This window comes from Hipposideros armiger, unplaced genomic scaffold (genome assembly GCF_001890085.2).
Source record: "Hipposideros armiger isolate ML-2016 unplaced genomic scaffold, ASM189008v1 scaffold_494, whole genome shotgun sequence".
NCBI lineage: Eukaryota > Metazoa > Chordata > Mammalia > Chiroptera > Hipposideridae > Hipposideros > Hipposideros armiger.
Genome location: NW_017731844.1, coordinates 305,026 through 323,099, shown reverse-complemented (window position 1 = coordinate 323,099; position 18,074 = coordinate 305,026). Strand labels below are relative to the sequence as shown.

The 18,074-nt window shown below is 57.9% G+C and overlaps 1 protein-coding gene across 1 annotated transcript in view; it reads left to right on the top strand.

The window, feature by feature from the left end:
• Positions 1 to 18,074, top strand: part of KCNQ1 (potassium voltage-gated channel subfamily Q member 1) — a 323,222-nt gene that overhangs the window by 153,782 nt on the left and 151,366 nt on the right. Inside the window, exon 12 of the mRNA XM_019667315.1 lies at positions 183 to 303. Coding sequence (XP_019522860.1) covers positions 183 to 303 — 121 coding nt within the window. The remainder of the gene's footprint in view (positions 1 to 182; positions 304 to 18,074) is intronic.

Here is an 18,074-nt window from a genome sequence, read left to right as displayed (position 1 = left end):
TGGGGGCCATCTGAACCCCCTAGATCCATGGTCTCCACTCCCAGCCCAGAGGGGATCTTGTGTGCGGGAGGGCTCAGGATGTGAAGTCTGTCCCATGGCCGGGTGGCAGGTTGCGGCCCTGGGTCCCCTTTCCATCAGACTTTCTAAGGCTCAACATGCCCCCCACAAACTTCCCCCCACAGTGAAGAAGAGCCCAACACTCCTGGAAGTGAGCACAGCCCATTTCATGAGAACCAACAGCTTTGCCGAGGACCTGGACCTGGAAGGGGAGACGCTGCTGGCCCCCATCACCCACGTGTCACAGTGAGTGCCCACTTGCCCTCCGATGATGGGCTGGAGGGGCATGGGGCCCAAAGGGGCCGCCTCGGTGCCGGGCCAGGTCTCAGGGCCTCTCCCAGGCCGTCACTCGCCGCCTGCCCCCAGCCACCTGGGGCCACGGGCTGCTGGGGCGGGCCGGTGCCCAGGCACCAGGCAGGAGGGGGGCATTTCCCGCCGAGTCTGAGAATACGATCCTCTTGTTTTCACGTATGGAAAACCAGACTGATCATTTTCCACTTGTTTTCGTGCTTTGAGCGTCTGAAAAGATTGTTTTCCCCTCCCCTAGCCCTCTCCTTCACTCCCCCAAAAAGAGACGACTTTGTTTCTGAGCGTTCCCCATGGAACCCTGGCCAAAGCCACGGGCAGATGCTGAGTGCCGCCTGCCAGTTGCCGTGCCTGTTCTCATCTCCTTCAGGTGGAGGAAATGGCTGATTTTCCATGCCTTCCCTACCCGGAGGCACAGCTGGCCTGGGACACATGCCCGTTCTCCCCCGCCGTCACGGCACTGCCAGGCTGATCCCCAGGGCCCGGCGTGGTGTGGTTCCCTTGCGACGTGTGACTCAGTACTCCCAGCCAGGGCACGCAGCGGTGACAGCCTGTGGTGGGGTCAGTGGGGCACTCCGGCCCGCTGTGGCCACCGCCCACTGGGGATTCCCCTGGAGTAGCCTTGCGTCACATGTGTGAGTGGTACACTCAGGCGCTTGTTGGCACTGCCTCCTGTCTGCGGACAGTTCGCAGCGTGCTGTTCTCTGCTCTCCAGGGGTCCAAGGTTGTCCTGAAGTGTGCCCAACGGTGGGAGGCCCGAGGCTTGCTGCCTTTGCCGCTGGCCACACGCCACCTGAGCTGCGCAGGTGACAGGAGGAAGCGGGGACCCGACTCGCAGGGCTTCCTGGCTGCTCACGTCACCGGAGGACTGGCAGAGGCGGTAGTCAGAATGGGAGAAGGATGTGGCTGTCTCAGGGTGGTACTGTGAGCAGACAGGACCCGCCGGCCATCTCTCCAGGCCCCCCAGGCTTCCAGGGAAGTTGGCAGGGAGCAGAGCACGTGTTCACAGGCGCAGTGAGTGCCGTCCAGGTCACCGGGAAGCACGGTGACTCATCCTCGTGGACCCGGCGCTGTGGGGTGCGCTTTCGGGCCATCCCTGGGAATGGGGCTCTAACCTAGGGGCCCACCTGGAGACGACCTGATAAATGGGCTGGCATGATACATGGGTGAGAGCAGAGGTCCGGGCAGCAGCGTGAGCCAGGCGGGCTGGGCAGGCACCGGCTGGAGCCCAAAGGCAGAACAGCTTCACTTAGGCCTGTTCAAAGCCTGGCGCGCAAGAGACCCCAAAGAGGCAGAAGTTAGTTTTGTGCCTAGAGTGTGCGTGACACAGGTGGCAGTGCCTGCTCAGAGAGCCGGCAGCCAAGAGCCTGCTGGGAACCACGACGCTCGTGCAGGCAGACCCCACCCAGGACTCGCTGTGCCGCTCACCCGCCCCTTCTCGCCCTGTTGGCATTCTGCCGCTTCCTCAGCCGCGGCCCGGCCCCTGGACCGCACATAGGAGTTGCACCATAAGAGGACAGAGCTGTCCACCCAGCATCCATTGAGCTGGCCAGTAAGGCGTTGCCAGCTCCGGGGGCCCAGCAAGGAGGCTCACAGGGAGGCTCAGAGTGAGGGTGCTGAAAGGCTGGGGACCAAGGTGGCCCACAGCTGCCCTGCCGTTGCCCCCTCTCAGGCAAGGGCTGTCTGTTCTGGCATCAGCACACACCAAGCCCCCAGGAGGCAGGCAGCCCAAGCCAGTATCGCTGCAATGTTGGAGCGCTGAGCCGTTTCTTATCTTCCCTCCTCTGAAACAGAGGCCATCGGACCTGAACAGCCCAAGCTCTCTGGTTGCAATAGACATGGTGCATCAGCACGGAGAGAGCCTACTGTGGGCCTTCTCAGGCTGGCAGTCCCACAGTGGGGCCGTTTGGTGGTAGGAAGGGGTGTTTCATGTCACCTCCAGCGCTGGGCGGGCGCAGGCGGACCCAAGACCCCCATCCTCACCCAGCCGGGCCGCTGACCTAGACCCCGCAAAGGGTTTCCATGGTGCCGACCTGTCCAGAAACGGTGGCTGAATGTGAGCCAGCTGGGGAGACAGGGTGGAGCCTGGGGGCGGTGCTGGGCACAGGTCTGCAGGGGCGACTGCCAGCGGGGAGACCAAGGTTTGTGTGGAGGGCCACCTCGTCCTTAGTAGTTGGGGTACTGGCCTTGAGGGTGTGCGGGTGTGTGTGTATGGCAACGGGGTGTCGGCATAGCAGAAGAGGTGTCGAGGCCTCAGAACCTAGGTGCCCCGGTGCTGCAGGCCAGGCAGAGGCTCTGCACCACCACGGCCGGAGGAGGCGGCGGCAGCAGTGGGCACCCTGTTCACTCAGGGCTGCGACAGCCTGCAGGCAGGGCGCCCTGGGGCCACGGCCCGCCTGGGGAAAATGCCCTTCTGTGCGGGCTCCAGCTGCCCAGGAGAGCACACGGCTCGTGCCATGGGCACGCCGCACGGGGCAGAGCGGCGCAGGCCCCAATGTGTGTGCGAGGACCCGGGATGTGCACGGGGGTCTCACAGGGGGCAGAGTGGGTGGGAGGCAGTTACTGAAAAACAGATCCATTTTTCTTCAGCATTTTACTGATGTTAAATGTATTACCACGTTGGGCCAGTTCCAGAATCCAAATTAAAAGCATAAATAAAGACACATTTTGTTTCCATCTCAAGCTCTCCCCGCCCGAAGGGCCCCAGGGAGGTGAGGTCACTGCAGCCTTGATTACGGGAAGGTCCCTGGGGCTGGGAGAAGCTTCTCTTCCCGGGCCCATTGGCCATCGGCGTGGAGGGGCGGGGGCCCGGGGCTCAGCGAACAAGGCTGGTGCGAACTAGGGAGTTGCCTGTGGGCAGGAGCTGGGTCAGTGAGTTGGGGACAGAGTTGCTTTAGCCACCCCAGTACCGCAGGCACGCCCCAGTGCCCCCCATGCAGCCCCAGGGCGTGCACACGCTTTTCAAGCAGATGTTCTTCCGGGTCTGGCCAAAAGGGGCCCGACTGCCCCAGCGCCCACACCTACGTCCTCACTCAAAGCCTTGCTGCTGCGCCGCCAAGGGGCAGCGTAAGGTAGAGCTGGGGCATGCAGGACACAGTGGGGGGACTGCGGGAGCTCCCTGCCCAGTTCCATGAGAGGAGGGGAGCCCTGCACCCCAACAGCAGCAGGGCGAGTTCCCTAGGCTTCTGCCCACCGAGGGTCACAGACAGGACTGTGGGAGGGGACAGCCACCAATGTGTGTCCCTGTGCTTTGTACATGGAGTCCCCGTCCAGAACACGCTCACCACTCACGTGCTGCCGTCAGATTCCTACTCTTCCTTCCAACGTCTGCTCAGCCATGCTGGCCTCAGAGAGGCCCAGGGGCTGGTGGGCCACACAGCCACGTCCCCCTCCCGCCCACGAGGCCCTCTGCACCAGCCCCCAGGGCGGTCAGTGTGGGGCCAGGGACTTCTGGGGCGTCCGTTTCCCTGCCCAGCCCTAGGTTCCTGGGGAGCAGGGTCTGTGCAGCCAGCCCCTCTCGGCCTCTCCCCGCCCAGCACCCCTGAACCCTGAAGCCCAGGCCAGAGAAGCCCCAGAACTGCTGCCCTTGCCAAAGCAGACAGCAGCCCCCAGCCCGACCGGGGAGGAGAAACAGGCAGGATTTCAGGCGTCTCGGTGCTGACCAGGGCCGGGGGCAGCTGGGTCAGATCTGGCCTGGGCCTGAGGCCCTGTGGCTCTGAGGTCAGGCTTGGGTGCCCTTCTCCCAGCAGCCATTGCGGGAAGTCCCTCCACCATGCTGGCCTGGAATCCACATCTGCTCCCTTGTGGATACCCAGGACAGACAGTGTGGGAGGCCTGGCCCGCCGTGAGCACCCAGTCCGTGGTTTCCCTGAAGGGTCCCTCAGGAAGGGTTGGTCCCTGGCCCCCTCCATGTCCGCAGTCGTGGCACCTTGGATGGGGAGCCTCGGGGGACACCCTGCACACCGAGATGGCCCTGGGAGGGGAGAAAGGCAGAGGGAAGGCCGTGCTGAGGCTGGGGTGCTGCGGGGCCCCACAGGTGACCGTGAGCACGTCTCCGGCGAGCGTGTTTGCGGGCCTCCTGCGACATGACAGCCTGCAGATCCTTGAGCAAAACCAGCCCTGTGTGTGTTAATTAGAATTTCCATGTCTTCAACTTTCTCCTGGACCCTGCAGAATCTCACGCCAAAACGTTCAAGTTTCTCTTTTCCAGCGAGGCCGCTGTGGCCTGGCTTTCGTCCACATCACTACTAATGTCTCCTGAATTCTGCGTTTGTCAGCGAGGCCAGGGCCAGCCCCATCCATGCTTTCTGGAAATGGGGGCGAACGTCACAGGCTCGACCCTGTTGACCGGGGGCTAGGGCTTTTGATGGTACCAGCGCGCCTGGGACATTTCAGACACTCAGGCCCACTGTGGCCCACTCCCACGACTGTGGGGGCGTGGCCCTGCACCTCTGCACGCTCCCTGCTTTGTTTCCTGCCCTGCAGACCTTGGTGGGAAGGGATGGAGAGGCAGTTCTGGGGCCAGTGTCCAGGGGGCTGTGGAGGGGGCGTGCCAGGAACAGATGAGACCAGCTTGTCTTTCCAGACCGATGTCCTGTCTTCTCTGGAGCTCCAGACCACCTCTGTCTGCATGGGGTGCCAAGGCAGCCCCTTGGGAGGGCTTTGCAAAGCTGCATGAGTCACAGGCTCCCCGTCAGAGCCTCACAGCCCCGGCCAGGCTCAAACCGGTCTCCAAAATGCACGGGGGGATTAAATGTTCTCCTAATTAAATTAAAAGCGAGGCGGAGTGGCTTGGTGGGAAAGAGACGGGACTGGGGATGGGATGCCCTCATGCTGGCTCCCAGCCGGCATGGGCCCAGCTGCGGGCAGCACAGAGGCCCCATAACCTCCACTCAGCAGTGAGGGGTTCGCAGCCAGCCGCCTGGGGCCGCTGTCTCGGTCGAAGGCCCAGAGGGAGGCGGGAGGCTCCTCACCTCAGCGGCCATCGCAGCCACCCGGCCGGGTGCCCTGGGCTGTGCTCAGCCCTCTCCACTGCGCAGGTCCTTGGGAGGCAGTGCCCGAGGGTGTGGGAGAGGAGCACATCATCCCAAGGGCAAGACGACTTCACAAATTGCCCTGTGTTGCCGTGGAGACATTTCTGGTGGTTGGGAGGGGGTCCCAGAGCCCCCATATATGCTTGGCCTAAAGCTGGAAGGGAAGGCTGAGGCACACGCGCCCCCCCCCCAGCAGTGATGGGGATGGGTTGGGGGCCAGACCCAGCCCCTCGCACCCGGCCATCCATCTCGCAGGTTAGGGTTAGAAAGGACTGATCTTGTGCTGAGGGTGTTATGCTGTTACCTTGTTAGTCAAAGAATGAAATACACATGGATGAGGACACAGGTGTCCACTGTACAGCTCGAGGCATTTCCACCCCTGGGACCCATGCAGCGAGCACCCAGGTGAGGCAACAGAGCCTCCCAGGAAGCCCCGTGCCCCCACTTCCTGTCACTGACGCCCAAGGGTGACCAGGGTCTGACAGGAAGCACAGCGTCTCTCCTTGCCGGCTGGCACTCTGCCGCGTGAACGGCCTGCACTGTCGGTCTGCGCCACCGTGGACACCTCGTGCGGCGTTCCCAGTGCGAGGCCACCACCAGTGCTAAGGATGCTGTGTACAGCGTCTGGGGACTATGGGCTGCGCCTCTGGAGAGCAGGTGCCCAGGTGGAGCTGCGGGTGCCTGCACGGCCACGCTTACGTTCAGTGAATGCCTCCGGGCCCCGTCCCAAGGCCGGCGTGCCCGTCTTCATGCCCGCCAGCAGCACCGGGCACTCGGGCTGCTCCACACCCTCTCCGACACCTGTCATCTCCCATCATTTCCTTTTCAGCCATGCTGCTGCAGGCTCAGCGGCATCAGATTGGGATTTTAATGTGCAGCAACCTGACGGCGAATACAGTTGACCCCTTTACATGTTACTGAGTTGGACATCGTCCTGTGTAAAATGCCCTCGTCTTCTGCCCGTTTTATTCTGGGTCGTCTTTTCCTATCAATCTGTAGTTCTTTCTATCTTTCTATATCCTGGATATGAGTCACTTGTCAGAAATACATGCATATATATTGCAAATGAATACGCCTCGCTCTGCAGGTCACCCCTTTCTTCTCAAGCGTGTCTTTTGATGAACAGAAGGTCTTAATTTTCATGTGATCCAGTTAATCAAACATTTCCTCTCGGGATAGCGCTGTTTGTGTCCTGTTTAAGAAACTCTGACTACTCCAAGGTCATAAAGATACTCTGGTTTCTTCTGCGGCTTTATTAGCTCACCTTCCACATGGGGTCTGCAGTGCATCTGGAATTGATTCTTGCATCCAGTGTGAGGCCGAGGTCAAGGGACACTTCCCCACTGGGACACGCAGCTTGATGCAGCACCCTTTCCTGAGAGGACTGTCGTCTTGCACTGCACTGCCCATCAGCGCCGTCGGAACCAGCTCCCCGTCCGCCTGTGGCTGTGTCTAGACCCTGTTCGGGTCAGCTGGTCAGATTTCAGTGGAGTCCTGTTCTGTCTTTGGGGAACATGCTTTGTTATCACCATACTTTGATAATAGGTCTTGACGGCTGGTCACCCAGGTGCCAACCAGTTCTGCCCTGCGACCGGCCTGGCTGTCTGCGTGGCCAGTCTCTCCATCCACACACGTTTCCGCAGAATACCTCCTGCAGGTGTGGCAGTGCAGGTGTGGCGGCTCTCTAGGCGAGTGTGGGCAGAACAGACACTCTCACAGCACCCGTCCGTGGAACAGAGACCGCCATGGTCCCTTGTGTAGCGGCTCAGGGCTCGCATTTCTCTTCTGTGTCTGCAGCTTTCAGCACGGTGTTTGAACGCACCTTGTCTGAGATTTACTCCATGCTGGCTGGGGTTGGTCATGTGTCCACCAGGCCTAGGGACACTGTCTGCTAGGAAATCCGGGCCAATTTGGTCCATTTTGTCCTGTCCATGGGATGCCGGGCAGTCAGTCACCTTGGCCTTCTGAGCCTCGGTGTCCTGCAGACATCGGGGATGTGTCTCACGCGCCTGATCGACAAAGAGCCTGATGAACATTAGCCCGCATAAAATACCACCTTGACAGGGGAGGCCCTGCGAGAGCTTCTGAAACTGCCGGGTCACAGGCTTCCACAGGACATGGATGGGGTCACAGCGTGCAGCTACCAGGCGCTGTCCTTCACAGGGTGCACCCAGGGGCCCGCGAGCCCCCGGGATGCGCTGGAGGCTGGGGATCCGCAGTCCTCAACCCAGGACACTCGGCACTGGGAAGGGGCTCCTGAGAGGTGCGGGGGAAGCTTGGTGCCCACTGTTCTGCTCCTGGGGGTGGAGGGGAGTCAGAGGACTGCGCCCCAAGATGGACACAGAGCCCCGATGTGCTTCTGTAGTTCGTTCTCGTTACAGTCGGCCCACATGCTGAAGATGGCACCAGCCTTCAAGCAGAGTGAGGAGCGGGCACGCCATGTGTCCTGTCTCCCCTTGGCCCTTGTGTGGCAGGGAATGGAGCCACTAGGCCAGCTCTGTCCCTGGGAGACTGGCAGGTGCCCTGCAAGGAAATAGCCCGAATCGTGGCAGCAGTGTTCGCAGACCTGGTGGCTTTCAGGTGCTTCAAAGAAGTTGAACTTCCAGTGGCATTGCTTGAGCCCCTACTGTATACATGTCTTGTGCCAGGCTTGGGAGGGACACTGCCGTTGGCTGAGACACAGCTCACACCATGGAGGTCCCAGACACACCATCTGCAGGGCAGCCTGGGTCTGTGAGGTGCAGGTGGGGTTGGCAGGCGGGGGTGGGGAGGTCAGGAGACAGCATGGGCAAGCAGCCTGGCCTCTGGCTTGGGTCTGCGCCTCGCAGTGTCTCTGTGGCCCACCAGGCAGGAGAGAGCAGCCCATGGAGAGACCGTCTGTGCGCTGGTCGAGTGGCTCTCTGTGGACACCTTCTCCAGTGACAATTCTGTGTGATCACAGCAAAGACCTGGCACCACCATGCAAGGAGGGCGAGGGCACTCACAGGCCTGCAGGCCACTCGGGGGGCTGCTGGACGGCTTGGGCAAGGCTGACCTGCCTTCCCAGGATGCACAGAGGCAGGCACAGCTTTGTGACTTCTCGTGATACCCCAAGGCCCCCCATTAGGTGTTCATTCCTTAGGTTTGCGAGCCCTTTGGGACAATGCCGGTGTCCTGGGCAGGGTGCACACCTTAGGTGCATGTCCTCGGCAGTGAGTGGCCAGTGGGCAGAGGTCTGGCTGTAAGTCTGTCAGGTCTGGTTGGCCCCACAAGAGGCCAGGGGTGCCATCTTGGAAGGGGATCCTGCTTAAAGGAGGAGGAAGAGAGAGAAAAGGTGGGGGCGGAGGGAGTCCAGGCCCAGCCTTGGTCTCACATCCCTGGCGTCACGTCCCCACACCCGTAGCCATGACCCCACTGTGGCTCTGATCGTCTCAACAACTCTCTCTCCACATGGCAGCAGCTCGAAGATGGTATTGGGAATATCCTGGAGAGGGGCAGAGGTGCCTGGCATACATCTCCCCAGAACCCAAGTCTGCACAGAGGGTCTCCTGCTTCAGTGGGTACAAGGGCAGCTTAGCAGGGGGTATGCACGGCGCTCTGGCAAAGGGATCGTTTTTAGGGGCAGTCCCAGGAATTCTCAAAGGTGACGGAACCGAATCAACACACAAGATGAGACTGCATTGCACCCCAGGTACACTCCATGCCACAACAGTGTCCTATGGTGCCACCAAGGGAAACTGAGGCAGACAGCAGACTGGCTCTGCAAGGCAGCAGCCGGAATCTGGGAGGAGGGGGGTAGGTGAGGCTGTTGAGAGCGTGGAGACTCTCTCGCTTGCTCTCTTACTCGCTCACTCAGGGCCCCCCACAACAGCCCGCTGTGGTTATGGGCCTGAGCCTGCTGTCCCCCGAGAGCCAGGCCCCTGGAGAGGACAGGGCAGCAGCAGGCAGCTAATAGCTGTTCCCCTCAGTTCCTCAGGCAGCTGATCTCTGTACCCCGGGTGTAAAGTGTGGCGTAAGGTCCCACTGAGACCTTTGGCTTAACGTCCTTGAGGGTGTCCTGTGCTCGCCCTCCCGGCTTAGCCCGGTCTGAAATGGGGTCCAGTGTCTTCCACTCCTTGGCCAGATGGGCAGCTGTCCTCTGCCCCAAGGGGACATTTCTTCCTCCATCTAATCTTCCCTCTTGTGCCTTTTGGAGGTGGGCTTGTCTTTCAATGTTTTCTGTAGGTTCGTGTCCAGATTGGTTCGTCTTCCAGTCTGAAACACTGCAATGCTTTTTTTCTGCTTTTCCTTTTGAACCAGCCCATGACCCTGCCACCCACCTCACCCCCCAGCTGGGTGTGTGGGCTCCAGGTGGGAGCTCATGGGAGCCTGGCACAGGGCGAGGCCAGGGTCACGAGATGGTGGCCGTCTAGGGTGCAACAGTGCTCAGGAAAAATGGCTCCCAGCTTGACCGAGATCGGGCTGCTGTGTGTTGGGACAGGGGTGGCACCATCCCAAGGGCTCAAAGGGCTTTGCTTGAGGTGCTGTCCCTGTGAGCTCCACGCCGTATGAGTGCCTATGAATCTGCTCATGTGCCCCGCCATCATCCCCATCTCCGCTCTGGGACGTCATCAGACCACGTGGCCTGGGCTTTGGGTAGAGAAATACCCCCGAGGCCAGAGACAAGAGGACCTCGCCCCTAGAGCATGCCAGCTGCTGGCAGGCCCGGGGCTCCTGACCCTGCATCCTGTGTTCCTTTGCTGTCCCGGCGGGCGGGGCCCACGCGACCCACCTGCAGCAGGTCCAGCCAGTCACCTCCATCAGGCTTGGGCCAAGGGACCCATTCCTGGTGGCTGGCCGGGGCCCTCCCCTAGGAGGGCAGCACAGGGCACCCACTCGAGGCCTTGGGCCTGGCCTCGGCCTGCTTCTCCCCCACACGGGACCACCCTACGGGACCAGGAATAGTGTCCTCGTGTCACCCAGTCGAGTCCTTTGCAGGCCATGCCGGAAGGGGAGGCTGGTGGAGTTGAGGTATCATATATAACCAAAATGCAGGTCCGCGGGGTCTGGGCTGGCCAGAAGGGACAGTGAAGTTGGCCTCTCGGGCCACAGCAGGACCTCATGGTACGCAGCCAGGAGACCCCCACGAGCAAGAGCAGAGCCGGGTGCCACCATGCCCCACCCACGCAGGAGGAGCAGAGTAGCCCTGAGCAGAGCCAGAGGCCCCACGGGAAACTCCAGGCCCAGGCCACAGAGCCACACCTTCTCCCTGGGCAGAAATGCAGGCCCCCAGAAGGCCACTGCTTTTGAAAACGGTCCCATGAGGAGACAAAGGGGACTGTCCAAGTGGAGTGCAGCTTGGCCTATTTAGAAGCGATACTCCACCTGGGCACCGGGCCCTGGCAGCCGCGTCCCACCTTGGTGCCAGGCCTCCCTGAGCACTGAGCACCTAGAGTGCCATCAGGCCTTGCTAACTCTGATGACCTGCAGAAGGATCACTCCATCTGCCTGTGGCTACCTGGCCACGCAGGTGCAGGGTCCTGGTGACTCAGGCAAAGAGAAGCTAAGTGTGCCCAGCCTGTCCGCCGTGCGAGGCTGACCTGACCACCAGCTTGTCTCGCGGACGGGGCTGGTGTTGGCCTCGGCCTGTAAATGGTTCACCCCTGAGGGTGGCAGTCTCAGTGCCCAGAAGGCCCTGACTGGATTGGGGGGCAGTCCTTCCTGCTGGTATGTGGGGACCCTCAGGTGGAGAAGGGCCGCTCCGGCCACCGCAGCAGCAGAGTGTCAAGGCTGGATGTGAGGAGGGACTTCCTGCAGGGAGCTGAGCCCCTGGGCCTGCTGAGCCGGGAGTGAGCGTGGGTGAGAGGAGGCCATGGACGGGAGGCCCTGCCAGAGGCCCCTCGGTGGTTTCCGGCTGCTTCGGCCCGGGTGCGGCCCCTGATTTGTACTTGCTGGCGGGCCCACGAGGGCCTGGCCTAGGTCTCTCCGCTGATGGGGAGGGAGGTGTGGGAGCTGCTTAGCTGGGGCCACCCAGTGTGGGCTCAGGAAGGGAAGGAATGTGACTGAGGCGGGTGTGGCTGAGGAGAGCGCAACCACTTGTGGGTTTTTCTTGGGGCCCAGATAGACGTGAGCAGAGATGGAGGCCCCTCTCGCTCAGCCCCCAGCACACACACTAGGATCTTTCTTCGGCGTGCGGCCGTGGAGCTGGGGGCCAACGACACCCTCTGCAAACCTGAATTCCATTCGCTCTTGGCAAAGAGCGGCTTCCTGCTTGGGGAAGGTGTGCATGTGTGTGCGCGCGCACGTGTGCGTACGCCAGCAGAGGGAGAGGCACGTGGGTGGGGGTGTTTGCTGAGACGGGCAGGGGGACCCCTGTGTTTCCCGGCACTCGATGGCACTTGGAGAGCCCATCCCGAAGAGGTCAGACAAATACCTGGAGTGAATGATTTGGAAACGTGCGGGCTGGTTGTCGTTGACAGAGGCTCCGGCTTAGAACAGTCACGGCAAAACATGCCTTTGAATTTGAAAGCCAGGACTTTTTGCAAAATAATTCAAAAAGTTTGTTGAACCTTAAACCTTTCCTGATGATTCCTCCTTCTGAAGTTAACTCGTTAAAGTTGCTCCAATCCCAGCCTGGGGCCAGACCAGCTTCCTGGAAACCCTGGCCAACTGCTGGCCTTTGGAAAGCCTTGTCACCCTAATAGCTGTAAAAAAAAAAAAAAAAACGCTCGCTGGGCACCTTGGCCGCAGGGTCTGAAAAGTCCTTTGTGTTAGCTCCAGCTGCAGAGTTTTTCCAGGCCTCGCTTCTGGGGCTGACTGGAGCTGTTTCTCTTCGTTTCCTCTTACAGTGGCGGGCGCTCCGCTGGCTTCTTCCCGCCCAGTTTCTCTGCCAGCAGCATGTCCAGGCCTCCCCGTGCCCAGGTGGGGGTCCGGGATACCCAGGGCAGGGCTACTGGGGAGGCCGGCTGTGGGCTTGTCCCGAGTGAGCCACCAGCTTCGTCCTCCCCTCCATCCCCTCCCCTGGTGGGGGTGGGCCCAGTGGGGCGAGATCAGGGCCCCCTCCCAGCATTGTGTCCCTTCCCCAGAACACCCAGGGCCCAACCAGCAGTGTCATTTCAAAAGTCAAGACAACTCGCCCCCCTGCAGTTTTCACACTAAAAAGCATGGGTGTGAATATGGGGTGAGTTACAGTTTAAACAAAGGAGTTTAAAATGTGAGTTTGTGTTAGAAAATATTTAAGTTAATACAGGCATGAGGCAACTCAATTGAAAATGACATTCAGTGGTGTCACTGTTGCATTGATCAAAATCTAAGATTACCTGAAAATGGAAAAACGTCACATAAAAACTTAAATATTTAATGAGGCAGCAATCAGAACACACCGCCCGTGTCGGTTTCTTCAGAAACCAGCCCTCTCCCAATCCTAAGAAGACAGAAGGCTGGGAGAGTCTGTTATCTGCAGATGGGTGGGGGACACCCCTTCCCATTGGAGGGGTGGGCTCCCCAGGAGCCGGCCCAGGGCCTGCTCACTCCCGCTCGGCCTCTCCCGTCAAAAAGCTCTTTGTGCAGGCGCAGCCCCTGCTCCTCGGAGTGACATGAACCAGAGCCCACACCCCAGCCGCCCTGGCCCCACAGCACAGGCGGCGCACACAGCCGGCTCGGACGTCACCCGCTCTGCGGCACCGTCCTTTACATAGGAAAACGTCGTGCTAAAAATAATGACAGAGGCGGTTTTCCACGCACATGGTGTGGCCTGACGTGTTCAGAGTCAAAAAGGAAATATGGGGGAGAGAGGTGGGACCCCGAGCCCAAGCCCCTGAGTCTCCTCCCCTAGCACTTGGCACCGTTCAGGCCTCCCTGTCGTGCTGCCCGGCTGCATTCACGGGAACAGGTGTCCTGTGTGCACAAGCGGCAACGCAGGCTTCGCTGCAGCCTGCCCTGCGCACCTCATAGATGGCGGTGCGTCCTTTTCTCTCAGCTGCCCGGGCAAGACCATCTACCACAGGGCAGCGCATGAGAGGCGTTTTCATTTCACGGGGTTGCGCGCGCGAACAGGCACGGCTCGCCTCAGGTGGACTGCTTGCGGTGGCGCTGGTCTTCGTGGCCTTGTTGCCATCGTGGTGAACAGGAGACCCAGGCCGCCTGAGGTCCCCGCAGGTGGCAGGGCGGGAAGGCTGTAAGAGGCTGAGGGCCCATCAGCCAGCTTCCCAGCAAGGGTACAGGGACAGGCAGCCCAGGAAGGCCACTTACGGCCCTGGGCGTTTCCAAGGGCCACGTGACCTGACTGCAGCTGGCAGGAGGTGGCCGCAGCTATGGCAGGGCAGCCGGGCAGGAAGCAACCCCAGGACAGAGAAGGGCCAGCAGGCGACCGGCTGGGGAAGCGCGGGCTCCAGGACACTGTCAGGGAGACACCTAAGCCCTGGACGGGTCTGTGCTGAGGCCCCGGGACATGTCCTCCTCTGAACAGCAGCTGCTCCACCGGGCCGCAGGGCGCGGAACAAGGCCCCTAGTGACGGGTGTACAGGGCGGCCAAAGATGGCCACTCAAATGCCTGCTGACGAAAGGCCCGGGTATGACGTGAGTCCCCACCCACCTCACCCCTGCTCTCTGTTGACCGAGTCCCTTTCTAGCCGTCCCTTATCAAACAAGGACAGCACAGAGGGAATCACTTAGAAAGAAGATTCGCAAACCTTGCCAAAATCCAAGATTTCCTCAAGTTGAGGGAAGTGAAATTGAAGGCAGAGTTCAGCCAGTTATCGACTGCAGAGAGAATCGAGGCTGATGCCTGAGGGATCGGCCTCTCACAGGCGAGCCAACAAGCTAGTGACAGATTCAGGGGGGCCCCTGAGCCAAGCAGTGGTGCCCCACCCTCTACAGAAATGACCCTCTCTGTGCACGTGCTGCCAGGGTCCATGACCAAGTGAAAGATGCCACACTGGGGTGTCGTGTCACGTCTCATAAGCATACCGGGCCTGTTGCAATTCGTTTTCTTCTAAATGAGTACATATCTGCAGTTCTAACAACTTCTCATATGTAGGCTAATCTAATTTTCATAACTATTATTTTTCAAGGTAATTTCTCCCATTAAATCTCTTTCTCCGTGAAATTCTGGTTTCCATGTTAAGTGGATTCACTTCAAGAGGTCTACTTCCCCCATTTCCAGCAGGATTAAAATATCTGTACAGGTTTTCATGGATACTGCCGGTGATGGTGTACCCTTTCATACAGCCGTGAAAACTGTCCCAATACCATGTGTCCCCACACCCTCACCAGGTCAGTCAGCACGGTTCTGACCTTTGTTAATTTGATAGTTTTTCCTTTTTGTGAACCCACTCTCCATTTTTAAATACCTCTTCTTACTGATTTGTAAGAACTAGTGTCATGTGTTGAAAATATTTTATCCCAGTTTTTCTTTGGTCTTTAGCTTCTTCTGTATTTTTCTGCTGGCAAGATTTTAAAATTTTGACACAGTCACCTTTGGCAGTCTTTTGTGATTTGAGATCTTAGTCTGAAATTTTGAAAAAACTTCATTCTGAGATTGTTTAGTAAATTCTGTGTTTTCTTCTGCCATTTTTATTTCTTTTATATTTAAATAGTGCTTCATCTGGATTCCAGCATGAGGAGTCCTTAAATCCCCTTCACTTTCTATGTCTAACTAGTCCCAACACTGCTGAGTATATCAACTCTCCCGATTTAAATCACGACCTTTTTCGTATTTCAAACTTGCATTTTAACGCGTCCATTTCTAGACCACCTTCTGGGTGGCAGGCAGGCTGGTGACAGGCCAGCCTTGGTTATGTGACTTAGGAACTTGACGTATGTACTTAGTGTGGCGGGTTTCCTCATCTCTGTCACTTAAGAGCCAGTCAGAGGAAGCTGCATGTCACACCTTGCAGCCAACCGGGGGACCCATGGCATGGCCTCAGATCAAAACACTCTTCAGATGGAGATACGGGATTAGCTATGGAGGTGGACGGGAATCTGGAGTGTTTGGGACATGCCGAGTCCTTGTTTCGACAGCCAGAGCTCGCTCACATGGCAGTCAGGGCAGGGTGCACAGGGGCTGCGGGGGTGACCCAGGGGCTGCGTCCTACACCAGTGTGGTCACACTTTCGGGGCATGTAGGAAAACTGGATTCAGTAACTCGATAGAGAACAAGGGAGAAAATAAGCTTCATTCAAGAGGGAAAAAACTGCAAGAAGAAACAAAATCTGTAATATGTAGCCAGCCCCTCCCCCATGCGAACCACCAACAAGGACAAACTGATGGGATAAAGTGTCATAGCTGGAGTGCTGTTATAACCAGCACAGGTCAAATGGTTTCACATCCACAACCTGGACAGCAGTGACTTGGTGTCTTTGTCTAGTCTGCGCCACCAGTACCAAGGTGGTGCTCTTCCAGCCTCAACTGTGTGGGAGCAGCACCCCCTCCCCTCCCCCCCACTTGGGGCCCTCTTTTACCGACTTGTAAACAAAAAGCAGTGGTTAAAAGTGGATCCGGAGCCACAGCCCTAGTGCAAACCCGACCGCACCACTTCCTAGCTGCTGGACCCTGAGCAAGTCATCTCACGTCAGTCTTAGTTTTCCTATCTGTAAATGGGGTAGTAGGAAAGAGTGCCCCCCACACAGCGTTGCTGGGAGGATTAAACATGACGAACCGAAGCGTCCAGCACGCACCCACGGTGGTCAGGTTGTGTAGTGCCTGCTAAATGCGTCTGTGTGCCTCCTGATGAGTCGCTCAGCCCACCTTTCTCACGTGGGTGCCTGACGAGGCCAACGAGGAGGGGGTCTGAATGAATAGAATCAGCTCCAGAAAAATATACAGTGCGTCCTCATAAAACAACTGAGGGCGAGGGGTAATCTTTACAATCCAGCGCCTTTCTGGGGTGCAGGGGGCCAGGCTGCCACCCAAGAGCCCCAGATGCTGGTTTTTCAGAATTTTACAGGACGTGCTCATTTCTTCCACTTCAGAGTCAGTTTGCCTGAGTTAAAAATAAGCCCCCACCCAAAAAAAACCTGTGTGTGTGTGTGTGTCTGTGTGACCATCCATTTCTGTTGGTGTTTTCTATTCAAGCTGCAATCAATTTAGATGAACTTAGATTATCTTGTTTTACAAAAATAGTCTTTCTAGCCAAATAGGAGAGGCTTATCCATGTGTCGAGGTCGGTTGTAATGTCCCTCAATACTCTGTAGTCCTTTGTTCCTAAGATTCTGCACATTTAAAAATTCATTATTGGATTCTTACTTGTAGGAGGACAATTGGTGGTGTCAATTTGGGGGTCATGATTTTTTCATTAAACTTTTTTTTTTTTTAGCTGAGCCATCCTGCCACCTGTTGGCAGCTCAGCAGCAACTCAGCTCGGGCCGGGACTCGAACCGCTGTTGCTCAGAGCTCACACTCTTGAGTGAGCTCCTAACCACCTGAGCCACGTGGCCGGCCCTCATTAAACTTTTAAAGATAATTGTAGATTGACATGCCGTTGTGATAAGAGATCCCATGTAGCCTTTACCCAACTTCCCCCAAAGATCAAGGCCAAGACACAGACACTGACCCGGTGGGGCTTCTGTCGCCCCAGGGACCTGTCCTGTGGCCCTCACGGAGCCACACTCCCTTCCTCCCACCCAGCCTGTCCTTGGCCTTTGGCAGCCACTGACCTGTCCTGCATTTCTTTAATTTGTCATTACAAGAATGCTCTGTGAATGGAGTTGTACAGTATGGGGGACCTTCTGAAACTGTGCTGACGGACCCAAGTTACGATGCTTTCTTTAGGACTTTTTCACAGATGAACTAGGTGTGTGTCCTTCGACTTTGCTAGTCTGGTAAGATCTGGACACCAGTGGAATTCCAGCTCCATAAACAGACTTTAGACTTCATTAAGGATGTGATTGTTTTAAAATAGATGCTCAAAAAAAGGGGGGCAGTGGGGCTCCTATAAAAAAAATTATTTTTTTGTTATTTCTTTTTATTCTTTTTTAAGAACCTCTTTATTGAGCTATAACCGACATATGAAATCTATACATACTTAATGTATGCGCAGTGTGGTGAGTTTAGAGATAAGGACACGCCCACAAGGCCATCACCACCGTCTACGCCATAGACAGAGCCACCACCTCCAAACTGCTCTTTCTGCCCTTTATCATTTGCATCACTGTTGTCTTATAAGAACACTTAACATAAGGCCGGCCCTCTTAGCTACATTGCAAGGACCCAATGCAGAATTGCTGACGACAGGCCCTGGGCCGGACAGCAGCTCTAGGACTCACTCATCCTGCAGAAACAAAACTGCGCACGTTGACAGGTCCCCTCCAAGGCCCCCGCCCCCACCATTCAACTCCGGGTCTATGAGCTTGACTATTTTAGATTCCTCACAGAAGTGGTATCATGCAGTGTCTGTCCTTCTGTGTCTGGCTTATTTCACTGTCCTCCACATGCATCCACGTTGTCACGAACGGCAGGGTTTCCTTCTTGTACGAGAATTCTATTTCTGAATGCTAACAGGATTCAGAGAAACGTCCCTTTTATGCCTCTTCCGTCTGATGAAGAGTGGGGTAGGAGGCAGTAGCCGAGCCCCCTCCCCAGTGGGTTAAATGCAGGGGTTCAGGGGCCCTGGGGCCATCCTGTGGGGGCTGGGCGGGGGGGCTTCTGCCGGAATGCGCCCCTAGAGAGGGCCCTGCGTCCTCCCAGCCTCTCCACCCCCCTCCCACCTTGCTGTCTCTCCAG